At 57.4% G+C, this 23,670-nt stretch overlaps 2 protein-coding genes across 6 annotated transcripts; one reads left to right on the top strand and one right to left on the bottom strand.

The window, feature by feature from the left end:
• The first annotated feature begins 8,127 nt into the window (after window positions 1–8,127).
• HOMER3 (homer scaffold protein 3) lies at window positions 8,128–16,293 on the top strand. 5 transcript variants are annotated; one of them, XM_042928968.1, is made up of 10 exons: window positions 8,128–8,267; window positions 9,996–10,077; window positions 10,159–10,315; window positions 10,562–10,693; window positions 11,866–11,973; window positions 13,058–13,179; window positions 13,704–13,860; window positions 14,169–14,279; window positions 14,375–14,461; window positions 15,563–16,293. In XM_042928968.1, exons 2-10 carry the CDS (start codon window positions 10,064–10,066, stop codon window positions 15,752–15,754), a joined length of 1,080 nt encoding a protein of 359 aa, XP_042784902.1. In that variant the 5' UTR covers window positions 8,128–8,267; window positions 9,996–10,063; the 3' UTR covers window positions 15,755–16,293. The 5 variants fall into 5 exon arrangements, with proteins under 5 accessions (XP_042784902.1, XP_042784906.1, XP_042784903.1 ...); XM_042928972.1 differs by lacking the exon at window positions 15,563–16,293 and adding an exon at window positions 14,603–14,863; XM_042928969.1 differs by lacking the exon at window positions 8,128–8,267 and adding an exon at window positions 8,296–8,949.
• A 95-nt stretch (window positions 16,294–16,388) lies between these two features.
• On the bottom strand, window positions 16,389–23,577 carry DDX49 (DEAD-box helicase 49). Its single transcript, XM_042928967.1, has 13 exons — window positions 23,423–23,577; window positions 22,473–22,596; window positions 21,414–21,499; window positions 21,203–21,324; window positions 20,686–20,873; window positions 20,402–20,542; window positions 19,586–19,661; window positions 19,239–19,315; window positions 18,981–19,078; window positions 18,268–18,342; window positions 17,448–17,536; window positions 17,295–17,366; window positions 16,389–17,207 (listed from the first exon to the last, which is right to left on the bottom strand). The coding sequence occupies exons 1-13, from the start codon at window positions 23,535–23,537 to the stop codon at window positions 17,019–17,021; spliced, it is 1,452 nt and encodes a 483-aa protein (XP_042784901.1). The 5' UTR covers window positions 23,538–23,577; the 3' UTR covers window positions 16,389–17,018.
• Window positions 23,578–23,670: the final 93 nt, after the last annotated feature.

Here is a 23,670-nt window from a genome sequence, read left to right as displayed (position 1 = left end):
TCCCTGTGGCCCTGTGGTTGTGCCTCCATGACAGCCCACGTGGAGGCCTGTCTGATTTCTCAACAAGCTTCAGGCAGAAATCACTGCACTTCTCCTCGGTACCCACCTCACGCTGGTGTCGCTGGGCCCCCCGAGAAGCCTCAGTCCCAGGCCCTCGAAGAGCCCCAGTCTGGGGAGGCCAAGTCAGACACATTCGCTCTCAGCTGCACTGAGTCAAGCAAGAGCCGGGTGCTCTGTCTGAAGAGTCCGGAGGGCTGCCTGGAGGAGGGGACACAGAGTCGGGGCTTGATGAATGAGTGTGCTAGAACAGATGCACGGATGGGGAAGCTGGAGGCGAATCATGGATGATGCCTGCATCTGTGGGAGGGCGGGCAGGTGGGGGGATGGGTGGCCGGGTGAATGAGTGGGAGGGCGGGTGGTGAATGGGTGAATGGGTGGCTGGGTGGGTGGGCAGATGGACAAGTAGGTTTGGGAGTGGAGAGGAGGAGCTCGGCTTTGGGCTTCTACGCTCTGTCAGCACCCCACCACCACCTTCCTCCCGGAGACCCCAGTGTAGAATGTCACGGTGGTGGGGGGGCCACAGAGCTGCCTACATTGCAGCCCCGTCCATCTCCAACCTGGCCCCCGCAGGTGCCTCTGGAAGGGCCAGCCCCTTCAGCCACATGACTCTCTGCTCTCGAACCGGCCTGATGGTGCTCAACACCACAGAGGCCATGGCAGGGCGCTACGACCGCCAGCTGGTGGAGGGCACCGGCGGGTGTGACTCAGCAGGTCCCCGTGGCCAGCCGCACCCTGTCTTGGATGCAGACACGACTGCAGTTTCCCAGCTGGGCTCAGAGGTGCCCCCAGGACCGGCCAGCCCCCTGGGGCAACCCCTGGGAGCGGCTATTCTCCAAGGTCTGTATGTCCGGGTTTGCCTTCCCGTCCCTCACCCTTCTCACCTAGAGCTGAGTGTGGGGTCATGTGCTCCCGGGCACCCCCGGCCCCTGATTGCAGCCTGGACGTACTGTCTTCCCCTGTGTATGCAGTTGGTGCCCAATGTGTGCTCTTTTACCTTTCCCTCCGTGGTCTTCCTCCCCCAGCTGGGCGGAGGGAGGGCAGCAGGTTCCTCTGTGACCCCCTTTGGGGCTGCCCAGGGAAGCAGATGTTTCCGTCTACTCAAAGGCCTGGGATTGCAGCGATAAGTCCAGGGCCAGCATCAGAGCTGATGTGTGGGAGAGAAAGGAAAGCTGGACAAGGCGGAAAGAGGGTTATTGAGATGGACTTCCTCCCTGAGGCCCTGGGAGATATAAACTCAGAGCCTGTGGACATCCCCAAAGAAATAATGATAGTGCTAATAACAATGTCATTTGTTTATCAAGCACAGCCCAGGATACCTTCTGCATTGTGATAATAGAGAAGGCAAGTATTAAAGTCAGTCTGTCAAAAGCCTCCCGTGGCTCTCCAGGGCTCCGAGTATAAAGCCCATACTCTCTGCTGGGGCCCATAGGGCCCCTTGTGACCCAGCCTACGGGTCTGCCTACCCATATGCCCTTCCCACCCCCCTAGGTTCCCCCCAACTCACCCTGTTCCAGTCACATCCACCTCCTTGATGATGATGCTCCAAGGAGCTGAGCACATTCCCACCTCAGGGCCTTTGCACGCGCTGTTCCCCTGAATCACTACCGCATCAGAGTAACCTTCACTGACCACCCATCTTTGCTTGTTGCTTTGGCTGTTTTTCTTTCCTTTGCAAAATGCTGTCAGTAGTCATTCCACTTACGGGGCACCTGGGTGGCTCAGTTGGTTAAGTGTCCGACTTCGGCCCTCACAGTTCACGAGTTTGAGCCCCGCACTGACAGCTTGGAGCCTGCTTTGGATTCTTGCTCTCTCCTCTCTCTCTCTCTCTGCCCCTCCTCCGCTCACACTTTCTCGCTCTCAAAATAAATAAACGTTAAAGAAAAAACAAAATGGGGGGGCACCTGGGTGGCTCAGTCGGTTAAGCGGCCGACTTCGGCTCAGGTCATGATCTCGGGGTCCGTGAGTTCGAGCCCCGCGTCGGGCTCTGTGCTGACCGCTCAGAGCCTGGAGCCTGTTTCAGATTCTGTGTCTCCCTCTCTCTGACCCTCCCCCGTTCATGCTCTGTCTCTCTCTGTCTCAAAAATAAAAAACGTTAAAAAAAATTAAAAAAAAATTTTTTTAAAAAAACAAAATGGGGCGCCTGGGTGGCTCGGTCAGTAAAGCACCCAACTTTGGCTCAGGTCATGATCTCACAGCTTGTGGGTTCGAGCCCCGTGTCGGGCTCTGTGCTGACAGCTCAGAGCCGGGAGCCTGCTTCGGATTCTGTGTCTCCTTCTCTCTCTGCTCCTCCCCTGCTCATGCTCTGTCTGTCTCTCTCAAAAATAAACAAACATTAAAATAAATAAATAAGAATAAAATAAAATAAAATAAAATAAAATAAAATAAAATAAAATAAAAATAAGCATGAGTTAACAGATGAAGAACCCCCATCTTACGGAGAAGGAAACCCCCAGAGAGGCTCCCCCTGCATCCATGGAGACGGACTGTCAGACCCTTGGAGTCTGAGCCCAGACTGTCCCAAATCTACTTTCAAGCAAGTGAATGCCTTCTTCCCCCTCCCTATGGGTAAATAAGCTTCCAAAAGCTACGGAGAACAGGGTTTGGTCTCTCAGACCTGGGTTTGAGGCCAAGCTTTTCCACTTGGCCAGTTTTTAATTGGGGAAGCCCCCTGAGCCTCAGTTTCCTTTTCCATAAAAATGGAGTTAAAGGCAGGGCCATGGAGATTCCTCCTCCCCCAGGGTCTCTTTGAGCCTTCCCACACTGGACAACAATTGGGGCCCTGAGAGGCCTTGCGCTGGGCCAGGACTCTAAGGAGCCCCCAGTCCGCATCCGGGACGGAGCTGGATACAGACACTCCCGGTTGGGGCAGTGGAGGGCATCTGGGAAGGCTTCCTGAAGGAGAGGGTGTTAGAGCTGACATTTCCAGTCATAGGTGGGGCTGAGTGTGAAGGCTCAGTGGTGGGGTTAAGGGTAAAGGTCCAGAGACGGGGTTCAGCTGCTTGGCCAATGGCAATTAGGAGTCAGATTCTCCCACTGAAGCCTCCAGCAGAGCCAGAGAAGCTACGAGAGCAGGAAAGCGAGCAATGCATCCAGTTAAGGGGATCCCTGCAGTGGAGGCTGGGACGGACTGGTTTGGGGCCCACCCAGAGGGGCACATGCTGATTCTCACCTATGCCTAGCGACCAGGAATGGCCTCCCCTAGCAGACTGAGGGAGGAGGCTGCGGCATCTGAGTCACCGGGTTCCTGTAAGAACATTTGGCCCCATGTGGGCTGTCACCAATCGGGAACACGGCCCCCGGAGCCCCTCCGTGTTGCCTTCCCCGCGGCTTCCCGCTCTCTGTTCCCACAGCTGTTCCTTTAAGGCCACAGAAGGAGAGTAGGAGGAGAGGGCAGGCAGAGAGGAGGGCATGTAGGAATTTGGGAGCTCGGGGGAAGGGAACTTCCCCGACTAACGGTCCAGTGTGTCCTGGGGCTGTCTGAGCCTCAGGACTCTGTCTCAGATAAGAAAACTGAGGCTCAAAGAAAGGGAGGGTCTGTCCCCATTCTGTACATGTACAGATACCGGATTCTCTCTCAAGAGCTGAAACCTGGCCTGGAGACTGCAATGTAAATCTGATCACGTCCCTTCCTCTCTGTCTCCAAACTCTCTCATGGCTCCCCGGTACCCTTGGCGTGAAACCCACACACCACATCACCGCTTATGAGGTCTTACCTGGCTCCTGTGACCTCCTTAGCCTTCAGTGACCCCTACTCTCTTCCTATTCACTCCTCTCTGGCTACCAGAGACCTTAGCCTTCAGTGACCCCTACTCTCTTCCTATTCACTCCTCTCTGGACCCTCACTGTTCCTCCAGCATACTCAGCCCATCCCCACCTCAGGGCCTTTGCATATGCTGTGCCCTCTGCCCAGAGTACTCTTTGTGAATTATTATCCCCATCTGATCCGTCAGGAAAGGTGCAAAGAGAGGAGCTCACATGCTCAGTAACATGCATCAAATTGGTGGAAGTCAGAATTTGCACTCAGGCCCATCTGACTACCTACTCAAGCCCTGTCCCACCAGTGGGACATTTAAGACAGGCCTCCAAACCAGTGCACCATGGATCTGGATGATTCTCAGCCCCTCTAGGTCTTGCTGCCTCCAGCTAGGTACCAAAGACCCTGAGGCCTCGGACCCAAACCCCGCTGCTCAGGGAGCTCCTGGGCCGACCTGACCCCTAAGTCTCCGAGTGTCCCTACTGATGTGGCCGCAATTTTTCCGCCCCACTTTCTGCCCTTCACACAGAAGGATGGCAGAGTCTTCAAGGACGACACAGCCAAAAATAATCGGGCCCCGACCTACCTCCCAGAAGTGGGCCAGCCCCGCCCAGCCACCTGGCACCGCGGAGGTAATTAGTGCATGTGGCAAATGAGGGTAATTAGGTCTGTGGGAACCAAACCGCAGATCCAGGTTTGGAGTTTGGAGGGGGCTCAAGTGTTGCCTACCCCCACCCCCAACCCTCCCAGGTCCTGGGAGCTCAAGTCCATAACCCAGTGTCAGACCCCCTCCCCTTAGCCCTTTCATGCCTTCCTGGAGGCGGCTTGTTTAATGGATTTACTTTGTCCTTGTGCATAAGTTGAGTTGGATCTGAATTTAAGGTGGGATCACTTTCAAGTGATGAAAAATCACCAACACTGAGTCACCAAACTCTCCTACGCCATGACCCCCATGCTGGGAGATGCCAAGCCCAAGAGAAGCTTCAGCCCCGCCCTTGAGGTACCTTCAGGCTGGGGGAGTCAGAGCTGGACACAGACACCCCTAGCCCATAGGGATCAGGGTTGGGTCAGAAGGAGGGAGTGTGTTGGGGAAGGTCTAGAGGGAGACACGGAAGGGCTTCTCAGAGAAGAGGGCATTGGAGGTGGGACTTTGAGGGACGAATAGGAGCTTTTCAGGAGGATAAGTTCTGGTGGCTGGCCCAACTGGCCACGGCTGGGGGAATGGGGAGACAGAGGAGGAGTGTGGCTGGGGGAGCATATAAGGGTCCCAGAGATAAAGATTTAGAAATCATCATGCCATCGGACCTCCTTCTGTCCTTGAAAGCTCATGCCTAGTTGGGATTCTTCAACCCCTGAAAGAAAATCTTAAGAATTTGGCTCAGGATCAAAAACCACATGCCCAGACGGCCAAGAATAAATATAATGTTTATAACAACCAGCATTTGTTAAGCTCCTGGGGTCATGCCCTTTGCACACAAAGACTTGTTGGGTCCTTACAGGAAACTTCAGAAGTGAGTACCATTTTTATGCCCATTTTATAGATGGAGTAACTAAGGCACAGAGAGGGAAAATGTCTTCTTTAAGGCCACACTGCTGGTAAGAGGCAGGGCTGAGATGCACTCCCTGGTCACGTGACTCTGGAGACCATCAAGGATCAATACTGGGGTTTGGGGAGCCTCTCCTCCTTGAAGCATTTAAAGAGTTCCTGCTGCAGGTCAGTCCTGCTCTAGGTGTCGGGATAGAACCACAGAAGAGGTGGCTAGGAACCAAATCATGTCATAAACGGATCGAAGTGGCCACTGTCCTCCATACCATGAGATTGGGCATGTGGCTTTGGGGAAGAGTGACAGACTTCCCCTGATCTGGTGGGACAGGAACCCTCCAGGGAAGAGAGACAATTTAGCTTCAGTCCAAAGGTGGGTCCGATTTAACTAGGCAGAGGCCAGAGACTAACCCGGAAGAGCCACTCTGCAAATGCAGCTTCTCTAGAGCCAAATAAACTTGTTCTACTCTCTGCTTGGTCCCCTCTGTGACAGGAAGTTCATTTTCTGATATCCTCCCTCAGCACCAAGGGAAAGCTGTCGCTCATAATCAGTCACCCTGGGGTGGTGGCCTCTGCCCACACTGTAAGGACATCCCCAGGCAGAAGAGGTCTCAGGCTGGGGTGGAGGTGGCAGCTTGGGGCAGCCATGCTCGGGGCAGTCTATACCCAGGGGAGAATGAGGAACTGCCATCTTCAGGTCAGGGCTGCTCAAGGTGAGCCCCAGCCCAACCCCTCCCGGAAGCCTGAGGGGGGCCTGGGAAGTGATTCAACTCCCACTCTCTCTCATGTCGTTGCCTTCTGCCCACACAAGGGGTAAAGTCTACCTGGGCCCCTCTCCTGGCCGCCCCCACAGAGCGGCCACATGGCCGTGGCCCTGCAGCCGGCCAGCACTCGGCACACCCTGAGTGGCTTCCAGAAGCCTTGGCCGTGTCGGCACCTTTCCCAGTTACTTAATTTTTTTTTGGTAATAAGGAAAAGTCACTCTTTGCACAGAACAGACGGTATTTTCTTTGTTCCCCACAATGTTCAAAGCGTTTTGTGGCTTCAGGCCTGAAAGCAAAGCCAAGTCCTTTGCTTGTGCAGATGCCTTGTGAAGTTAGAAGCAGCTGGGGAAACTGAGGCCGCAGGCTCCGTTTCCCTAGCATTGGTGAGCAGTTCCTCTCATACTGGCTGAGGCTGAGGCTCCAGGATGGGCCAGCCCTCCCCAAAATGCCCAGATCTGGTCACCACCCAAGTAATAAACAGATAGTACAGGTCAGGGATCGCACAGAAAGTGATGGGGGCATAGCGCAGAACACAGTGAGATCCCCCTCCAAGCCCAAGACAGAGAAGTTTCCAGGCGGAGAGGGGGCAGTGGTGCTGAGCCTGGAAGGACAAGGCGGAGTATATGCCTCCAGAAAGGTGGAAGGATCCGGTTGGGCAAAGACTTGAAGCGAAATAAACCCTGATCTTGGCCTGGGAATAAGTCTCCGGAAACGACATGACCAGGAATTCACCTAAAAGTAATTTGAAGATAGCTACCAGCCTAGATGTAGGATTCTTGTCAGGGAAAACAGAAATAAAGGAACAGAGAAAGGAGACGGGACGAAGAAGGTGAAAAACAAAACCTGTGAGGTGGTCGGCAAGCTCAAACATGAGGTTCAGGCAGCTCTCTGCCCATGGATCCCGGTCCCCTTGCTTTAATAAAATCACCTTTTTTTGCACCGAAAACATAACAAGACAAAACAAAACATGAGGTTCAGAACTTTAGGGAACTGTGGGCCTTGGTTCTGAGGAGCTGGCGTGCCTCTGTCCATGAACCCCATGGCACTGTGTGACTTTGGAGGAGTCCAGAGAAAGGGCAGCCACAGGATTGACCAGCGGGCCCCACAGGTGGACTTGGGCCTGGGGAGGCTGAGCCTGGCTCAGCTCCAGAAGGACCCTCTCCTGGCAAGTGCATGAAGGGCTCCTTCTGACCCAGGCCCGAGGACCTCCAGGGGATTCACTCATTCGGTGGCAACCAGGCCCCAGTGTTCCATCCGCCCTAGGTTCTGGGACCCTATAGCATAGCAGTGCTGATAATCTAACCATGGCTGGCACTGTTAAACCATCCTCTTGAGGGAGACCAGGTGGACAGAAGCCCGTCCCCAACTGGGGATCAGAGCTGGGTGGGAAGTCAAGCAGGAAGGATTCTGAACGGTGCACCCCTGATCAAGTCTCATTAAGTGCCTGCTGTTTGTCTCTCTCAGCCTCTTCCAGCCTGTTTCTCTTTCATTTCCCGGTAACACCTACTGAGCACCTACTGTGTGCAGGCACCCACCTCTGTGCGGTAGAGAGGCCCCTGCCCCTGGATCCCTGTCAAGTGGAGAGGGAATCCCATCAAAAGCAGAAGGTCATGACCTCAGGCAGTGAGAAACGTGGGCAGCAGTGACCTGGAGGGTCAAGGCCACCCCTGACGGGACGGTGAAGCCACACGCTCCTTCTGTCTCCTGTGTCTCTCCCCCGTCTTTCTATCTCTGGGTCTGGGTCTCTGTCCCCATCCCCACCCCCCCTGTCCCTCTTCCCCGTCCTTAACCCCTTCCCCACCGCTCCCTTCCCGCCTTCCTCCCAGCTTCCGCCCCTCCCTCTCCCCCTCCCCCCCCCCGCCTCGGAGGGCCGGCAGGGGGCGCTGCGGGGCAGCCTCGGAGGCCCGGGGAGGCGGGGCGGGCGGCGGCCGCGTCGGGACCGGCCGCGATGGGACCGGAGGCGGCGCGGGCGGCGGCGGAGGCGCAGACAAAGGCGCGGGCGGTGCGGAGGGCGGCGCGGAGGGCGGCGCGGAGGGCGCGGGCCCCGGAGCCAGCAAGCGAACGGGGCGCCCGGCTGCGGGGAGTCGGCGCCGCGGGGCAGCACCCGACTCGCGCCCGGACACTCGCGGGGCGCCGAGCCCGCAGGGTGAGCCCGGCTGTCCGAGCCTGCGTCGGGGACGCGGGGGCCCGCGAGGTTCTAGGGCCCGGGGAGGGCGCGGGGGTCCCCGAAGTTCCGGACACGGAGGCTGGGTGCGGCTCGGGGAGCCCCGAAGTTCCAGGGCTTGAGAGGGCGCAGGGGCCCCGAAGTTCCGGAGTCGGGGTCGAAGAGGGCACAGTGCGAGGGGTTCCCAAAGTTCCGGACCCGGCGTTGGAGGAGACTGCGGTGTCCCCGACGTTCCGGGCCTGGGAGACGGAGGCGGCACGAGGGGATCCCGAAATTCCGGACCCGAGGCTGGAGAGGTGGCAGGGAATCCCCGAAATTTAGCAGTCGGAGGTGGCGCGAGGGATCCCCGAAGTTCTGGGGCTGGCGTTGGAGGAGGCGGAGAATGTGTCCCCGAAGTTCTGGACCCGGAGTTGGGGGGCGTTGCGCCCGTCTCGGAAGTTCCCTGGTCGAGGGTGGCACTTCCCGAAGTTGGGGCGCGCATTGGGCGCCCCGCTTCTGACGCGGATGGGAACTGCTTCCTTACTGAATATCAGGCCCCCCGGACTGGGACGCATGGGGTGGGGCTTCGCCCCCACACGCGATTGGGGATCCTGGGCACCGGGCGGGGTCGGGGCCTCCTTCGGGAGCCCCGCGGCCGGAGGCGTCTGAGGCACATGACTAGTTGGTGAGTAACTTTCCCCAAAGCTGCAAGTCTCGGCAGGACTGTCAGGACCGGAAGGGCCTGTGTTCCTGGGACCCCTGCACCCTGGAACCCTGCTTCGACCCAGGACCCGCTCCCAGCCCGGGCCAGAGCTGCCGCCCCTCCCCCACCCAGGGGCTCCGGTTTCAGACCCTGTGACCGGGGCAGCAGCTGCCCAGGACAGGGTGGGGGGGCATCCCTCCTCTGACCAAGGAGGCCGCTCCCCTGGGGCCTCCCTTCCCCCACTTTGCCACCTCCTTCCGCCAGGTCCCTCCTGGATCCTCCACGGATCCCCCTGGTACAGGTTTTGGGGGCACAGAGGTGAGGGTGGGGAATTCTCCAGGGCAACTCTTCCTGGTTTCTGTGGGGTTGTGGCTAGAGGAACCAAGAGAGGCTGGGGAGCCCCCTCTCCCAATCCTTGGTCCCACCCAGCCCTGCATGGATGGTATTGGGGTTGAGTGGTCATGGGCCATCTGGCACCAGAGTAAACTTGTTTGGCTACATCTTATCTTTTTAACTAGGCTGGGAGCTACCTGGGGGTTTGGACTTTGACTCCAAGATGTGCCTCTGCCCTAGAGTGGAAGCCGAGGTGTCTCTCTGTGGGTTCGGTGGGGGGACTGGTCTCCCAGTAGGCACCTGGTGATGCCCTGCATTTTGATAGAGATCCTGGTTTGGGGAGTGATGAGTGAATGTGGCAGAAAATCCCAAGCGGGAGTTGGCCTTGGCCCTTCTCTACCCAGCCCGAAGATTGAGGGGGTTTCCCTGGGACTTCAGTACCTAGCATGCTGAGAAGTTTACACTGGGCTATCAGGGGCCACCTGGCTCCTCTTAGAGAGCCATCTCCTGCTCAAGGTGTTGTGAGAGCTTCCTCCAGGGCCGTTTTGCTCTGGGTGATCTGCCGATTCTCTCACCTTTTTGACTGAGGTTCTATGAATGGTGTATGTACTTGGTGGTGCTTCCTGAGGTTGGACCCGCTTGGTTTCCCTAAGCCTGTCCTGGGGAGACACTCACAAGCCCCCTGTCCCCCACAGAGGCTGAAACCACACCTCCTGCCATCCTTCTGGCTGCCTCTTGGAGCCCACCCAGCCCAGCCTGACCAATGTCCACAGCCAGGTGAGTCCCTGCCTCCGCAGCTTGGCCCTGAGTCCCCCCCCGGGGATGCCCAGCCCTGCTGAGAACACTCTCCCCATGCAGGGAGCAGCCCATCTTCAGCACAAGGGCGCACGTGTTCCAGATTGACCCGGCCACCAAGCGGAACTGGATCCCAGCGGGCAAGCACGCGCTCACTGTCTCCTACTTCTATGATGCCACCCGCAATGTCTACCGAATCATCAGCATTGGGGGTGCCAAGGTCCTGGCAGGGCCTGGGTGGGGTGGCAGGCCCAAGGGGTCTCAGCAACAGGCCTGGGTCTGGTCGTTGCCTTGCCGGGTGCCTGGGGGCTGGGGTTGGGGAGGAGCCCTGGATCAGTCTCCCTCCCGAAATGGCTCAGACCAAGGATCTCTGAGGAGCTAAGACAAAGTGATCCACTGGGGGTTTCGTATTCATTATTATCGTCAGTCTCATCAACCTTGAACTTTGCTCCCCACCTCTCCCCAGGCCATCATCAACAGCACTGTCACCCCCAACATGACCTTTACCAAAACCTCCCAGAAGTTTGGACAGTGGGCAGACAGTCGTGCCAACACTGTCTATGGCCTCGGCTTTGCTTCTGAGCAGCATCTGACCCAGGTGGGCTGGTAGGATGACACGGTGGGAGGGATGGAGCTGGGCCTATGTCTTCTGGGTATACTGGGGCCCCTGGGCAGGTACTGGGTTTCCAGTCTTCCCAGCTGTAGAATGGGTATCAGAAAAAGCCGGAAGTCCCTTCCTGGTTCCCTGGCTCGTGTCTCAGCTCTGCTGGCCACTTGTTCCAATTTTGGACACACCCTACCCTTCTCTGGGTGCCTGGGATGGGCTAAGAGTTCCCTCACACACCCTAGCCCTACCTTCATCATTGCCTCCCTCCACCCTCTGCTGTCTCTAGGCTTCAGTATTGTCTCATCCATTGTTTCCCTGGATGGTTAGTGCTTTCTGATTCCTAATGAGATCGTGAGGATTTTCTTCTCTTCTAGAAGCTTTAATTTTCCTTTCAAATTTAGGTCTTGAATTAATTTCTGTGGGTGGTATAAGGTAGGAGTATTTTTTCCCACTGAGTATTCAGTTGCTGTTAGACTGTTTTTTGAAAAGATCATCCCCCTTCCCTCCCCCCACCCCCCACCGCAATGAATTGCACTGGCCCCTTTGCCCCAATCAAGTGACTGTGTGTATGTACATGTTTTCTTTAAAGAATGTATTTTCACACTAAGGAAATTTATTTTAAAATGAAAAACAGTAAGTGTGTCCTACCCCAACTGGAAAACTGGTATAAGTGGTAAATGTAAACATAAGTACAGTAAAAATGAGAAAAGGGTGATTTACTTGCCCACTGGCTACAGGTGCCTCTAAGAGGCTCTGAGCCCAAGACCTGCTTTCTCTTTGTTATAAAAAGATATTCACAAGTGTCCCAGGCATTCCAGACAGCACTCACCTGAGGCTCTCCTTGCTGAAATAAGCCTGACGGAGAGGAAAAGGGGATTGATCCCTTTTTCAAGGTGCCTCAATGTAATACACTTCCGTGAACATCCCACCCTCCACCATGATACTCAATCTGATCACTGGGGACATTTTCTAAGCCTTCTTACCACTCTTCTAGTTCATGAGATGAACTAGTTCATGAGATGCTCCTGAAGTCGCCTCCATAGTGACACGGCTGGTGCTGGGGGTGGGGGGTGAGGGTGACCTAATGGGGCTCTGGGAGAGGGGGCTGGGTTTTCTTTGATTGTTTGTTCTGCCTTTCCCCCGCTCCCCCAACCCCACCCCAGTTTGCTGAGAAGTTCCAGGAAGTGAAGGAAGCAGCGAGGCTGGCAAGGGAGAAATCTCAGGATGGCGGGGAGCTCACCAGTCCAGCCCTGGGACTCACTTCCCACCAGGTCAGCACTCCTTGTCCCATGCCTGCCAGTCACTCAACTGCTATTGAGGGTCCAGGTGCTGTGCGCGTGCCCAAGACCATATGCTCACAGATTGTGTAAAGCTAGACCTGTAGCAGAAGCCTTGGAGGAAAAGTGTCAGGAGCACATTCTGGGCGGCTGGCCTAGCCTTAGATCAGGGGAGGCCTAGAAACCAGCTTGGGGCACCTGGGTGGCTCAGTCGGCTGAGTGTCTGACTGCAGCTCAGGTCATGATCTCAGGGTTCGCAAGTTCAAACGCCTCGTCAGGCTTGCTGCTGTCGCACAGAGCCTGCTTTGGATCCTCTGTCCCCCCCTCTCTCTGCTCCTACCCCACTCGCACTCTCTATCAAAAATAAACGTTAAGAAAGGAAGGAAGGAAGGAAGGAAGGAAGGAAGGAAGGAAGGAAGGAAGAGAAAGAAATCAGCTTAGATGGCAGAGTAAAAACCTGAAGGTTGAAATGGCTAAGTAGAGGGGTAGAGTGAAAAAATTGTCCCTGGGGCACTTTCCCCTATTAATTTATTCAGCATGATCTACTGACCACCTACTGTGTGGGAAAGAGGGTTTGGGAGTTGAAAAAGTAGGCTGGTCCCTGCCCTCAGGGCTCATGGTCCAGGCTGGGAGGGGGATTTATAATGAACTCAGCCTAGTAGAAGGCTTCCTGTCAGAATCTTAAAAGCATGTTGAAATTTGGCCCCAGGGAAGGGCATTGCTGTGAAGGAATAGCATAGAGATTTCACATTGCCCCCACCCCCTTGCAGATTTTGAATATCTCAGTGGGTTTATTTAGACCAGCAGGCATCAAGTGCGCTCCTGGGAGCTTGGTGAGAGCCCAGGCAGGCAAGGTGGGGGTACAGTGCTCAGAACTCTGGTCCAGGGACCATGGGGAGCCAGAGAGGGTGGAAGAGGAGAGGAGGGGCGCGCTCCCATCCCAGTGCTGGAAAGGACTCCTGTCCTCAGTCACAACCCCAGTAACATCAACCCTGACCCCAGCCATGACCTGACTGATCCTTGACTGAAGCCACCACCCCCCCACACAGTGTGACCCCGCTTCTGCCCACGCCTTTAGGTGCCCCCAAGTCCTCTCGTCAGCGCCAACGGCCCCGGCGACGAGAAACTGTTCCGTAGCCAGAGCGCGGACGTCCCCGGCCCCGCAGAGCGCGAGCGGCTCAAGAAGATGCTGTCCGAGGGGTGAGGGGGTAGGGCCGGGCATAGGGCGTGGCAGGACTGCTGGCACGGAGAGGGACTTCTCTGAAGTCGAAGGGCGGCGGGATCTGTGTACCCAAAGCCGGGGGAAGGAGAGGCGCCTGACTCGGATCCTGCCCCTTCTGGAGCCGACCTCTCCCCTGGAACGCGCTCCCGCTTTGACCACGCCCTCTCGGGGCGGACCCTGCCCCTACCTCGCCGGCTCCTCGGGGCTAACCCTGCCTCTTTTACGCCTCCCCTGCCAAATTCTAACCCCCCGGGTGCCTCCCCACCCTCACCCCGTTCTGCGCACACCCCGGCGGGCTGACCCCGCTCCCCATTCCGTCTGTCTCCCTGAGCCGACGCCAGGCACCTACTTTCACCTCGCCCCCGACGAGATCACGCTACCCCGCGAAGTCCCCACCCACGGCCCCGCCCCCCAGCACCGCCCCGCCTCCGGCACCGTCCTGCCCTGCCCCCAAACGCAGTGCTGCCCAGCCTCGCCCCAGCCAACCCTCGCGTCCCTGCAGCTCCGTGGGCGAGGTGCAGTGGGAGGCCGAGTTCTTCGCGCTGCAGGACAGCAACAACAAGTTGGCGGGCGCCCTGCGAGAAGCCAACGCCGCCGCCGCCCAGTGGAGGCAGCAGCTGGAGGCCCAGCGTGCAGAGGCCGAAAGGCTGCGGCAGCGGGTGAGGGGACCCCTCCCTCCCAGAGACGCTCAGTGGCCCACCCCCGGCAACTGTGGAGCCCCTGCCTCCGTCCTGGGTTCACTGCCTGGATGTGTGATCTCAAGGCTGTTCCCCTGAGCCTCAGTTTCTTGTTCTGTAGTACGGGTTTGAGATCATGTCACTCTTTGTCAAACCCTGAAGTCCTGCCTGCTTCAAATCAGAGGGGATGAGTACCTCGTCACAGGTGTGCCTGAGCAAGGGGCAGATTCCCCGGGGGTCAGGAGAGCGCAGGCTGGGGGTCTCAGGGGCTGACATGCCTGTCCACACAGGTAGCAGAGCTGGAGGCCCAGGCAGCCGCGGAGCCACCCTCAGTCAGTGAGAAGGAAGGGCCAGGCCAGTCACTGGAGCAGCTGGAGGCGCTAGTGGAAACCAAGGACCAGGTGAGGGCTGAGTGCGTGTCCCTGGGCTTCACCTTCCCTGACCCCTCACGAGGGAGCCAGGAACCCCAGAAGAGACCCTGGGAACTCTTCTCTAGGAGATCCAGACACTGAAGAGTCAGACCGGTGGGCCCCGCGACGCCCTGGACGCCACCGAGCGCGAGGAGACGCAGCAGAAGGTGCAGGTGTGTGTCGTTGCAGGGGGGGGGGAGGGGTGCCTGCCGAGAGCCAGCCAGCCCCCGGGGGTGGGACAGACCTGGGATCTTTCCTTCCCGATGGGTCCTGGGCAGCTATGTGCCTCCCCGAGCCTGTTTGTTCACCCGTAGGTGGGATCAGGAAGACAGTTCCCTAAGGTTGTGAAGGACTGGGACGACCAGGTGCATGGAAAGCCTCAGTTGCAGCCAGTGTTTTGGAAAGGATGATCATCGGCACAGTTTTTCACATTCTGTCATTCGACAAGCCGTTTTCGAGTCCCTGCTGAATTCCCATGCTTGACCCCATCAAGTCCTCACACATCCCCAGCCTGAGATCAGGAGACTGCATTTGAGCCCAAGTCTGACTAGCCTGGCTTTTTTTTTTTTTTTAATGTTCATTTATTTTTGAGAGAAAGAGTGCATGAGAGAGTTTGGGGGAGGGGAGAGAGAGGGAGACAGGATTCGAAGCAGGCTGCTGGCTGACAGCAGGGAGCCTGATGTGGGGCTGGAGTTCACAAACCCTGAGATCATGACCTGAGCCGAAGTTGGATGCTTAACTAACTGAGCCACCCAGGCGCCCCTGGCCTGGCTTTCATTGAAGACTTTATCTGAGAAATGTTCACGGGACACGTTCTGAGTCCCGCAGGTGAAGATGTCAAAGGCTCTAGTGACCCAGAAGAGAGAAGTTGGGGAAATGCTCCCTCTTGCCTCCTGGGCAGAGTGCACGGCATGTGCAAAGACCCTGAGGTGGGGAGACGCTCAACATAGTCAAGGACCCACAAGGAAGCCAGCGAGGCTGAGTTGGAATGAATAAGGAGAGGAAGGAGGGGAGTGGAGTTTGTTCCCAGCCTAATGGGGTCACAGGAGGGTTTTGAGCAGAAGAGGGATGTGATCAGTTCCATGACATTCAGATTGGCCAAGGGCCCATGGAGTGTCTTGGGCAGAAGCTGCAGGGAGGATAAGAGACTAAGGCATGGCATGGCCCAGAGTGGGGTCTGATGGGATGACACTCAGATGCTGGATGCCCCAGGCAGGGCTGGTGACCCTTAAGGCTTGTTGGGGCCTCAAATGCTGCCTATCCTCTCCCTGCAGGACCTGGAGACCCGCAACGCCGAGCTGGAGCACCAGCTGCGGGCAACGGAGCGCAGCTTGGAGGAGGCGCGGGCCGAGCGGGAACGGGCACGGGCTGAGGTGGGCCGGGCCGCACAGCTGCTGGACGTCAGGCTGTTTGAGCTGAGCGAGCTTCGGGAGGGCCTAGCCCGCCTGGCAGAGGGCACGCCCTGAACCTGGCTGCAGGGTCTGCGTGGGAGCCGGGGCCTGCAGGAGCTGGTTTTATACGCAGGATTCCCGCCTGGGGCACGAGCCGGGCCGCAGGCGGCACAGTGGGCCGTTCACCCTGGCAGGGACTGGGGGCCTAACTCAGCCCGGGGAGGGCCTGGCCATAATGCCTCAGCTGGCCCTGGCCGCTCACAGCTCAGGGGCTGTTTTGGGGCTTTTCGTTGTGTAGAATTTCTAGAATCCCCAGGGCGCGTGCTGGTGCCCACATTACATTTCTAAGAGTGGCTGTGCCTGTGTGTGTTGTGTGGGCACCCAAGCATCTAACCGCCGTCCCTGGACCCCTCTACCTGCTTCCTCTGCGGTGCACCTCGGCCGCCTTCAGGCTGTGTAGGGCTTAGTGAACCACTTGCCAGTGAGGAGAGGGAGTTTCAGAGCCTGACGAGCATGCCCAGGCCACACAGCCAGGAGCCTGGCTCTGCCCAGCATAGCTGTCCCTACCTACCCCGGGCTCAGCTCACGTCTGGACCGGTTTGCCCTTAGGTGGCCCTTGGTTAAGCACCCCCCCCCCCCTTTACTCTGGCTAGAAACCCCAAATCCCACCAGGTGAGCAGATAGAGAAGCTCCTAGAACATGGTAGTGTTCACTACACATGGGAGTCATTTCACTGAACCTGACGGCTGTGTTTGGAGAGGGGTGCCGTTGGTGTGCCCATTTTCCAGATGAGGGAACTGAGGTTCAGAGAGGGCTTCTCAAACACAGGGTCACCTGGCCAGAATGGCCAGCACTGCAGTTCAAAGCTTTGGGCCTGGCCCGATGGGAATGGAGAACTGGGGCTGTGGTGGGGGCGACATGATGTTCTAGGGGACTTGGGAAGCACCAGCAGCTGAACCCTCCTCCCCTGCCCCCACTCCCACAGAGTCGGATGGGGAAGTGGAGAGACCCATTTATTTAGTGACTCGTACAACCAACACATCTTGGCTTCGGGGCCCCATGGCAATCCCCACCCCCTGCCGAGGTGACCCTGAAGCCGGGTCACTGTGTGTGGAGTTGAGCTCAACTTTGTAGCTGGTATTCTTTCCTCCTCTGCAGCCTGGCTCTTGGCAGAGGCTCTGAGAAGGGGCCGCAGGGCGGGAAGAGCCGTGCGGTGCACCACGTGGGTGTCCGTGGGTTCCAACGACAGGGACAGAGCAGGTCCGGGGAGGAGAGGACCCCTCTGACCCTTGGTTCCATGAAGGAATCCCAGGCTGGCCAGGCGGAGGCCACACAGGACTCAGGACTGGTCCTGGGTGGGTGCTGGGGGCGAGTGGCCTTCAGGGGGGGCCCTGGGCGGACGCCCCCTGCGGCCCGGCCCGCCACCCTTCTGCCGCTGCAGCACCCGCTCCACCTTCTCCTTGAAGCGCCGGTTCTTCTGCTTGATCTTGGCCAGCTCAGCCTTCCGTTTGGCCTCCAGGTCGGGGTCCTGGCATGGGGAACACCGGGAGGTGGCTGAGCTGGGCAATCGGCCTCCTGGGAACCCTCCCCCTCCCCCTGCCAGCTCAGCCCTCACCTTCCCCTCCAGGATCAGCTGCTTCCGCTTATTGATCTCCTTCTTTTCATCAAAGTTGGCCGCCTCCAGTTTCTGGCGGGTGGGAAGGAGAGGCCGTCACGGGGGCCCTTGTCTCGAAGGGCGCCCCTGGGCCCCAAGGCCTCCGATACTCACAATCTCACACTCCCTCCGCACCACATTGACCTGCGTAAGGATCTGCAGCACCTTGGCCTCCTCCACCGAGAACTCCTCCAGCTTCTTCTCTGTAGGGGCGGGAGAGGGCAGACATGACAGGGGGAAGGATTCTGGCTTTGGAGTGAGCTCCTCATGCAGGGGGGCATGCAAGACTAGGTCATGTCAGATAAGGGTCAGGCGAGCAGGAGTGGGGATTGTAGACTAAAGGAAGATCGGCAGACTGTTCTTTTTTGTTGTCAGCAGCATTAGGAATTTGACTGGAAGTATTTTCTTTAAAAACACTGTCCTTTAGGAGTGCCTGCCTGGCTGGCTCGGTCCGAAGAGTGTGCGACTCCTGATCTTGGGGGTCCTGAGTTTGAGCCTCACGTTGGGTGTAGATGTGACTTAAACACTGTCCTCTAAAGGGCAGAGATTTCTGAGTTTTAGGACAGTCTGTGCAGTGATTATAGATTTCTTGGTCTGGGCTACAAATTAAATCGTCCCGGTGGGGGAAGAGGGGTGGTGTTAAACACATCCAGACCCTGTGCCTGGGGCCTCCGACTCATCCACAGCGACCATCCATGCACCCCAGTCTGAGAAACCTAAGTCCCTTCCCACCGGATGTGGCTTTCAGCTGCTGAGGACCACTGTGGGAAGCTTCTGTTTTGATAACTGGGCTAAAAGCCTTCATTTGGGATTGCATCGGAAGGAAAGTGCAGTTTAAGCCTGCTCACGTGAGCAGCTTAGCAGGTGTCTGAGGGGGTGAGTGGGCATCTTGCCCAGAGGCACCCGCCTCCCCCACTCCCATCCCTCTACTCACTGATCTGCTCCTCGATGGCATGTACCAGGTGGATGTCATACTGCGTCACCAGTGTGATGGCCTGTCCTTGCCGCCCTGCAAGGACGTGCCATAGTTACCTGCTGCATGCTAGGGGCCAACAAAGACAAGTTCTGGCCACTAGGCAGCTCAGGGCTCCTCTTGATGGGAACAGAGTTAAGAGCTTGGTGAGCTGGTGAGGGCAAGTCCATCCCAGAGGAGACAGCAGGAGAGGCAGCTCTCCTGTCAGGCTGGCTTTACACGGGGGCCGGTGATATGGCCGACTTCCCTCTGGGGCGTGGCTACCAGGGAGTTATGTCGGCAATAAGCCTCGACGGGCCTTGGCCCAGATCTGTGCACGCTAGTTTCTCTATTCCTCATTTCTGTGAGGGTGACTGGTGCTGGAACAGCACTGACAGCTGATGAGGCCCGTGACCTTTGGAGCAGCATTCGTGTTACCTGTCGTTTGAGGAGGAAGTGGGCGCAGAGAGGTGATATGACCTGCCCAGGACCACAGGGCAGGGGAGAATCTCGTAAGCCAGAGCACTCCCTGCCTTTGCTTTTGAAAGGATGATTCCTCCAACTTTTAAGCACTACCTCTCACCTGCGGGCTATATCCCCACATCTTCTCCCACCAGCCCGTGACTTTGGTTTCTTATGGTGCGGGCAGGTTGGAAGGACAGTTGTCCAAGGGCCACCCCGCCCCGTCCACTTACCTGCACGGGCTGTCCGCCCGACGCGGTGTATATAGATCTTCGGGAGCCCGGGGGTGTTGTGGTTGATAACCACTTGCACTGTGGGAATGTCCAGGCCCCTGTCCACACGTGGAAACCAAGATGGGGACTCACCCAAGGTCACACAGCTGTGAAGTTGGGGCTGCCCCAGTTCTTGCCCAAGGTCAGCCCTCTCTCTGGTCCCTCTGTGGGGGTGTCACTGGGCCTGCACATGGGAAGGAAGACCCTGGGGCCACTCACCGGGAGGCCACGTCTGTTGCAATCAGGATCCTATAGATGCTGGACTTGAATTTGGCCAGGGCAGCAAAGCGTTCTTTCTGGTGCCAAGTTGGGGAGAGAACTGGGGGTCAGGCAGCATCTCAGCAAGCGTTTGAGGACTTACTGTGTGAGGCCTGGGACAGGGTGGAGTCTAGGACAGTCCCACCCTCACAGGGCTCACCCATGAGAAGGCCACACCGAGGCAAAAGGGTGGCAGGAAGTATTCTAGGCAGAAGGAAGAGCCTGGGCAAAGGCCCTGAGGCTGGGACGAGTCTCCAGGGCAAGGCTGGGGGTGGGGTGGGGGTCTCAGGGGCGGCCTGATCCCACACCTGTTTCATCATGGAATGCAGAGCCACGGTGGGGAAGTTGAATTTACGCAGCATCATGCACAGGATCTGGCAGGTCCTGGTGGGAAAGACACACTGTCAGCCCCTGCAGAGCCAGGGCCTCGGGAAGGCACTCTTGCCCCGGCACCCCCAAGACCACAAGTAGGTGACCCTGCACGGCTGGTAGAAGAGAAGCAGGGGTGAGGGGTATCCTGCCTGCTGACGTCCTGTCTGCCGACCCCTTCCCTGGCCTAAACCAATGAGAGCCAGCCCTACATCCAGACTTCTCTGGTAGCCAATACATTCTTGGAGGGCAGCAGCCAATTAGGAGGTCTCCTCGATGTGATGTAGACTGCGTGATCTACTCTGGCTCATGCTTGAATAGCCTACAGCCTCCTGACAATCTCCCCAGGAGCTTCAAAGGATTCTGAAGGCCTCTGTGACTGTAGAGAGGACAGCCCTGGGTACTGGAGCTGATACGCCAGGCCTTAGTGACACCCCTAGACACAGAGAAGAGGCTGCTCCAAGGCCTTCCCGGCTGCTGCAGGGGTTTTCCGGGGAGGGCCAGAGGCCCCTAGACATTTTGGTTAAGAGCAGGTCTGAGAAGCCCTAAATCCCGGCTCCACCTTCACGAGGGGAGATCTCGGCAAACCGCTTGACCTCTCTGGGCCTCCTTGAGCAAATCCTCTGAAATCTCTGGTCTGAGCAGAGGCCCTGGAGTGCCAAGACGGGCTGTGTGCCTCATACCTCTCGGGCCTTCAGAAAGAGCTATGGGAGGAGATCTGGGGGGAGGAGAGGGGCAGACCTGCCCATGCTCACTTGCACGTGTTGGTGAAGATGATGATGGACCAGTCCTCGTGCTCGTCCTGGAAGTTCTGAATCAGGTGGACCAGATAGGCATCCTTGACCTTCTCAGGCACCAACAGGTAGCGCTGGTCCAGCTGTTCCACCGTACGCACCCTGGGGATGGGCGGACTCAGTTTCCCCTACTGCCGAATGGAGCCAATGCCCCACACCATCCGTGGGCAATAACCTCTGCTGAGTGTGACCCCCAACCCTATGCCTTGCCTGCCCTGCCCCCTGGAACCTGGCTGTGGACTCACGGGGCCTGAGCCTCCCAGAAGAAGGGCTGGTTGGTGGCCAGACCCTGAAGCTCTCTGAGCGTGTCAGTCAGTGTGGCGCTGAAGAGCAGCGTCTGTCTGCGAGTGGGCACGGCTGCCAGGATGGTCTCCAGGTCCGCAGTGAAGTCAGTGCAGCCCTGTTCCAACAGCCGGTCGGCCTCATCCATCACCTGCAGCACAGGCGGCGGGGGGCAGGGCGTAGTGGATCTGGGGTGAGGGCACCGGCCAGGGCCTGATCACGTGCCCAGCCTGGCCTGCCTCCCGCACGCCTCCTGCCCAGCCTTGGACGGGGGCCCTGAAACATTCTCCCTCCGGTTCTCAGACATCTGCACCCTCAACCATCTCAGCTCCTCAGAGAGGCCCTGTCCCCAGCCACCCTGGCTAGTCCCCTTCTTGTTGATCCCTCAGCTGTCCTAATCACCCCTTTCCTAATGCTCTACTGGATGGCCTGTGAGACACACGTCCTAAAAGGATGAATCAGTGCCCCAGACCGACTCACCAGGAAGCGGATCTTCTTTATGCTGAAAGTGTTGGAGCTACGGAGGTGGTCGGCCAGGCGCCCTGGTGTGGCGATGACCACATGTGGCTTCCGGGACAGCTCTAGGGCCTGGGCCACCATGTCTGCAGGTGGAATATGAGAGGTGGGTCTGGGTAGGGGGGTCTGAGGCGGCAGGGGTCCCCTACCCAGAGCCTCCCTGGGCCCCCTGTACCCATGCCGCCGACAATGATGCAGTCTTTCAGGCCCAAAGGCTTCCCCAGGACCCGGAACTGCTCTGCAATCTGGTAGGCCAGCTCCCTGTGGATGTGAAGGGGCCAGGCTGGGTTAGATGGGGGTTCTGTGCCTGCTTCCCATTCCCATGTGTACATCTCAGACCTCCCAACTGGCCCTCCCCTGCTCACACACCCACCATAGCTCCCAGTGCCCTTGGGATAAAGGCTCGGAAACTGTACACTGGAACCCTGTTGTGGACCCTGCCCTCTCACCAAGCTGAGACCCACAACACCCCCATGGCCCTTCTCCCTCCAGTCCCACCCAAACTGGCCTCTCCTCTTCAGCAGTGGCCTCGACACTACAATCACCAAAGCCTGAAACCTAAGCGTCAGTCCCCTCTTCCCTGGGACTGGTCAATGTCCAAGTCCCCTCCTCTCTACCCCATCTCTGCCCGGGCCTCTCCCTGGCCCACGTGCCCACTTCCTATCCTCCATCTTGCCCTGTTCTGCTCACATACCCATAGAACTGATTCTAACTCTCTTCCTGGCATTCTGGGCTTGTCTCAAGTTGTCTCTCACAGGCCAACTTGCTCCCTGCCTCTCTCACACCTCTGCACAAATGCATTATAGCAGTTCCCTCTGCCTATAGAATATCCTTCCCCAAACTTGTCCCTTTAAGACACCCCATGAATGAAGTCTTCCTCCACTGTCCCTTCCCCAGGCCACACCCTCACAGCATGCAGTGCCTACCTCTCCTACAGACTGTTACAGGACTTACCAAGTCAGCTTCCATATTTGTTGGCCCAAGAACAGGAGATGTGTGTACATCCTAGGCTATAAGACTATTGATAGCTCCTGTCCAGCCACTTGCTGTGAGACAAGCCCTGTACTCAGCAGTCTTCACACATTATCCTTGTTAATTCTGTACCTCCCGTGAGAGGCGGGCATGATTTCTGTCTCCATTTTAAACACAGGGAAAGCACGCTAAAAGAGGTAAAGGTGCTGGTCCAAGAGAACACAGATGGTTAACTCACCCAGGAAGCCTGTGGGGTGCTCACCTGGTGGGTGTCAGGACAAGGCAGAAGATGCCATAGGGATCCTCAGACAGCTTCTGCAAGATGGGCAGGACAAATGCTGCTGTCTTGCCACTGCCTGTCTTGGCACAGCCCAAGCAGTCTCGACCTGGGTGGAGAGCGAACTGGCATTAACACACCCCAGGTGTAGACAAATGTTCCATCGGGCAGAGTTTGCAATAGCCAATGTTTAATGAGCAGTTACCACGTGCCCATACTGGCCCATGCCATTTACATCCTAGGCATCCTGACAAATCCTAGGACGGTGAGACTATTACTGTTCCCATTGAATAGAAAGGGAAAACGAGTCTCAGAAATGTGCCCAGGACACACAGCCAGTGAGCAGCAGGCTGGACTGGAATCTACATCCACCTGACCTAAGATGCCACGATCTCATTTTGACCCCCTCACAGAGCGTCTGAGTTTGGGGAAACCTGAATGCCCTCATCCAATTTGCATCCTAAGGTCCCCTACTTATTCCTTCATTTTTGTTTATTTAATCCCTCCACTCGTCACTTCCTAAGGTTTCCTAAGGGCATCTCTTTAATGGCAAACTGGGTTGGGCCATTAGAGCGGGGAGCAGAGTATTCACTGGACCAGAGTTCTGCATTTACTGGCAATCTTGACAACCTCAGAGTCCATTTGTAAAACTTAGATGGTAGCGCAACCAAATTTTCCCAGCAGTATCGATTCATCCTGTGCTCTGAGGTCACGAAAGTTTCTGAGATTACATCACTTGTGTATGGGCACACAGGGAGTGAACTGTGCAGCCCGAACGCCAACACCGTCCAGTCTACCTTTGGGATCCAAGCTCGCCGGTAACGTCCAAGCTTATCCCTCCACTCGCGGAACTGGCGCGAGCAAAGGCTGCGAGAAGGAAAGGGAGCCGATAGGAGTGGGGAGGTTTCCTGGGGAAGAGGCGGGGCCACACTTACCCTCCAGGATGGCGGGGATGCAGCCGAGCTGTACAGGCGTGGGTTGCTTCAAACCCAGCTGCCGACATTGTTCCACGAGCCACGATGACAGCCCCAGCGAAGCGAAGCCGGCCATCCTCCCCTCCAGCTCCGAGTGAACCACTCGCGTGAGCTGCGCTTTCCGGCGCGAACCGATGACGTCACGGAAACCTTATAGCTTATTGGATAGTCTGCCGCGTGGTCCCACCCCCTCTAGCTCACTCTGCCAT

This window comes from Panthera leo, chromosome A2 (assembly GCF_018350215.1).
Source record: "Panthera leo isolate Ple1 chromosome A2, P.leo_Ple1_pat1.1, whole genome shotgun sequence".
Taxonomy (NCBI): Eukaryota; Metazoa; Chordata; class Mammalia; order Carnivora; family Felidae; genus Panthera; species Panthera leo.
The sequence above is the reverse complement of the archived record's forward strand: the minus strand, read 5'-3'. Positions and strand labels throughout refer to the sequence as shown.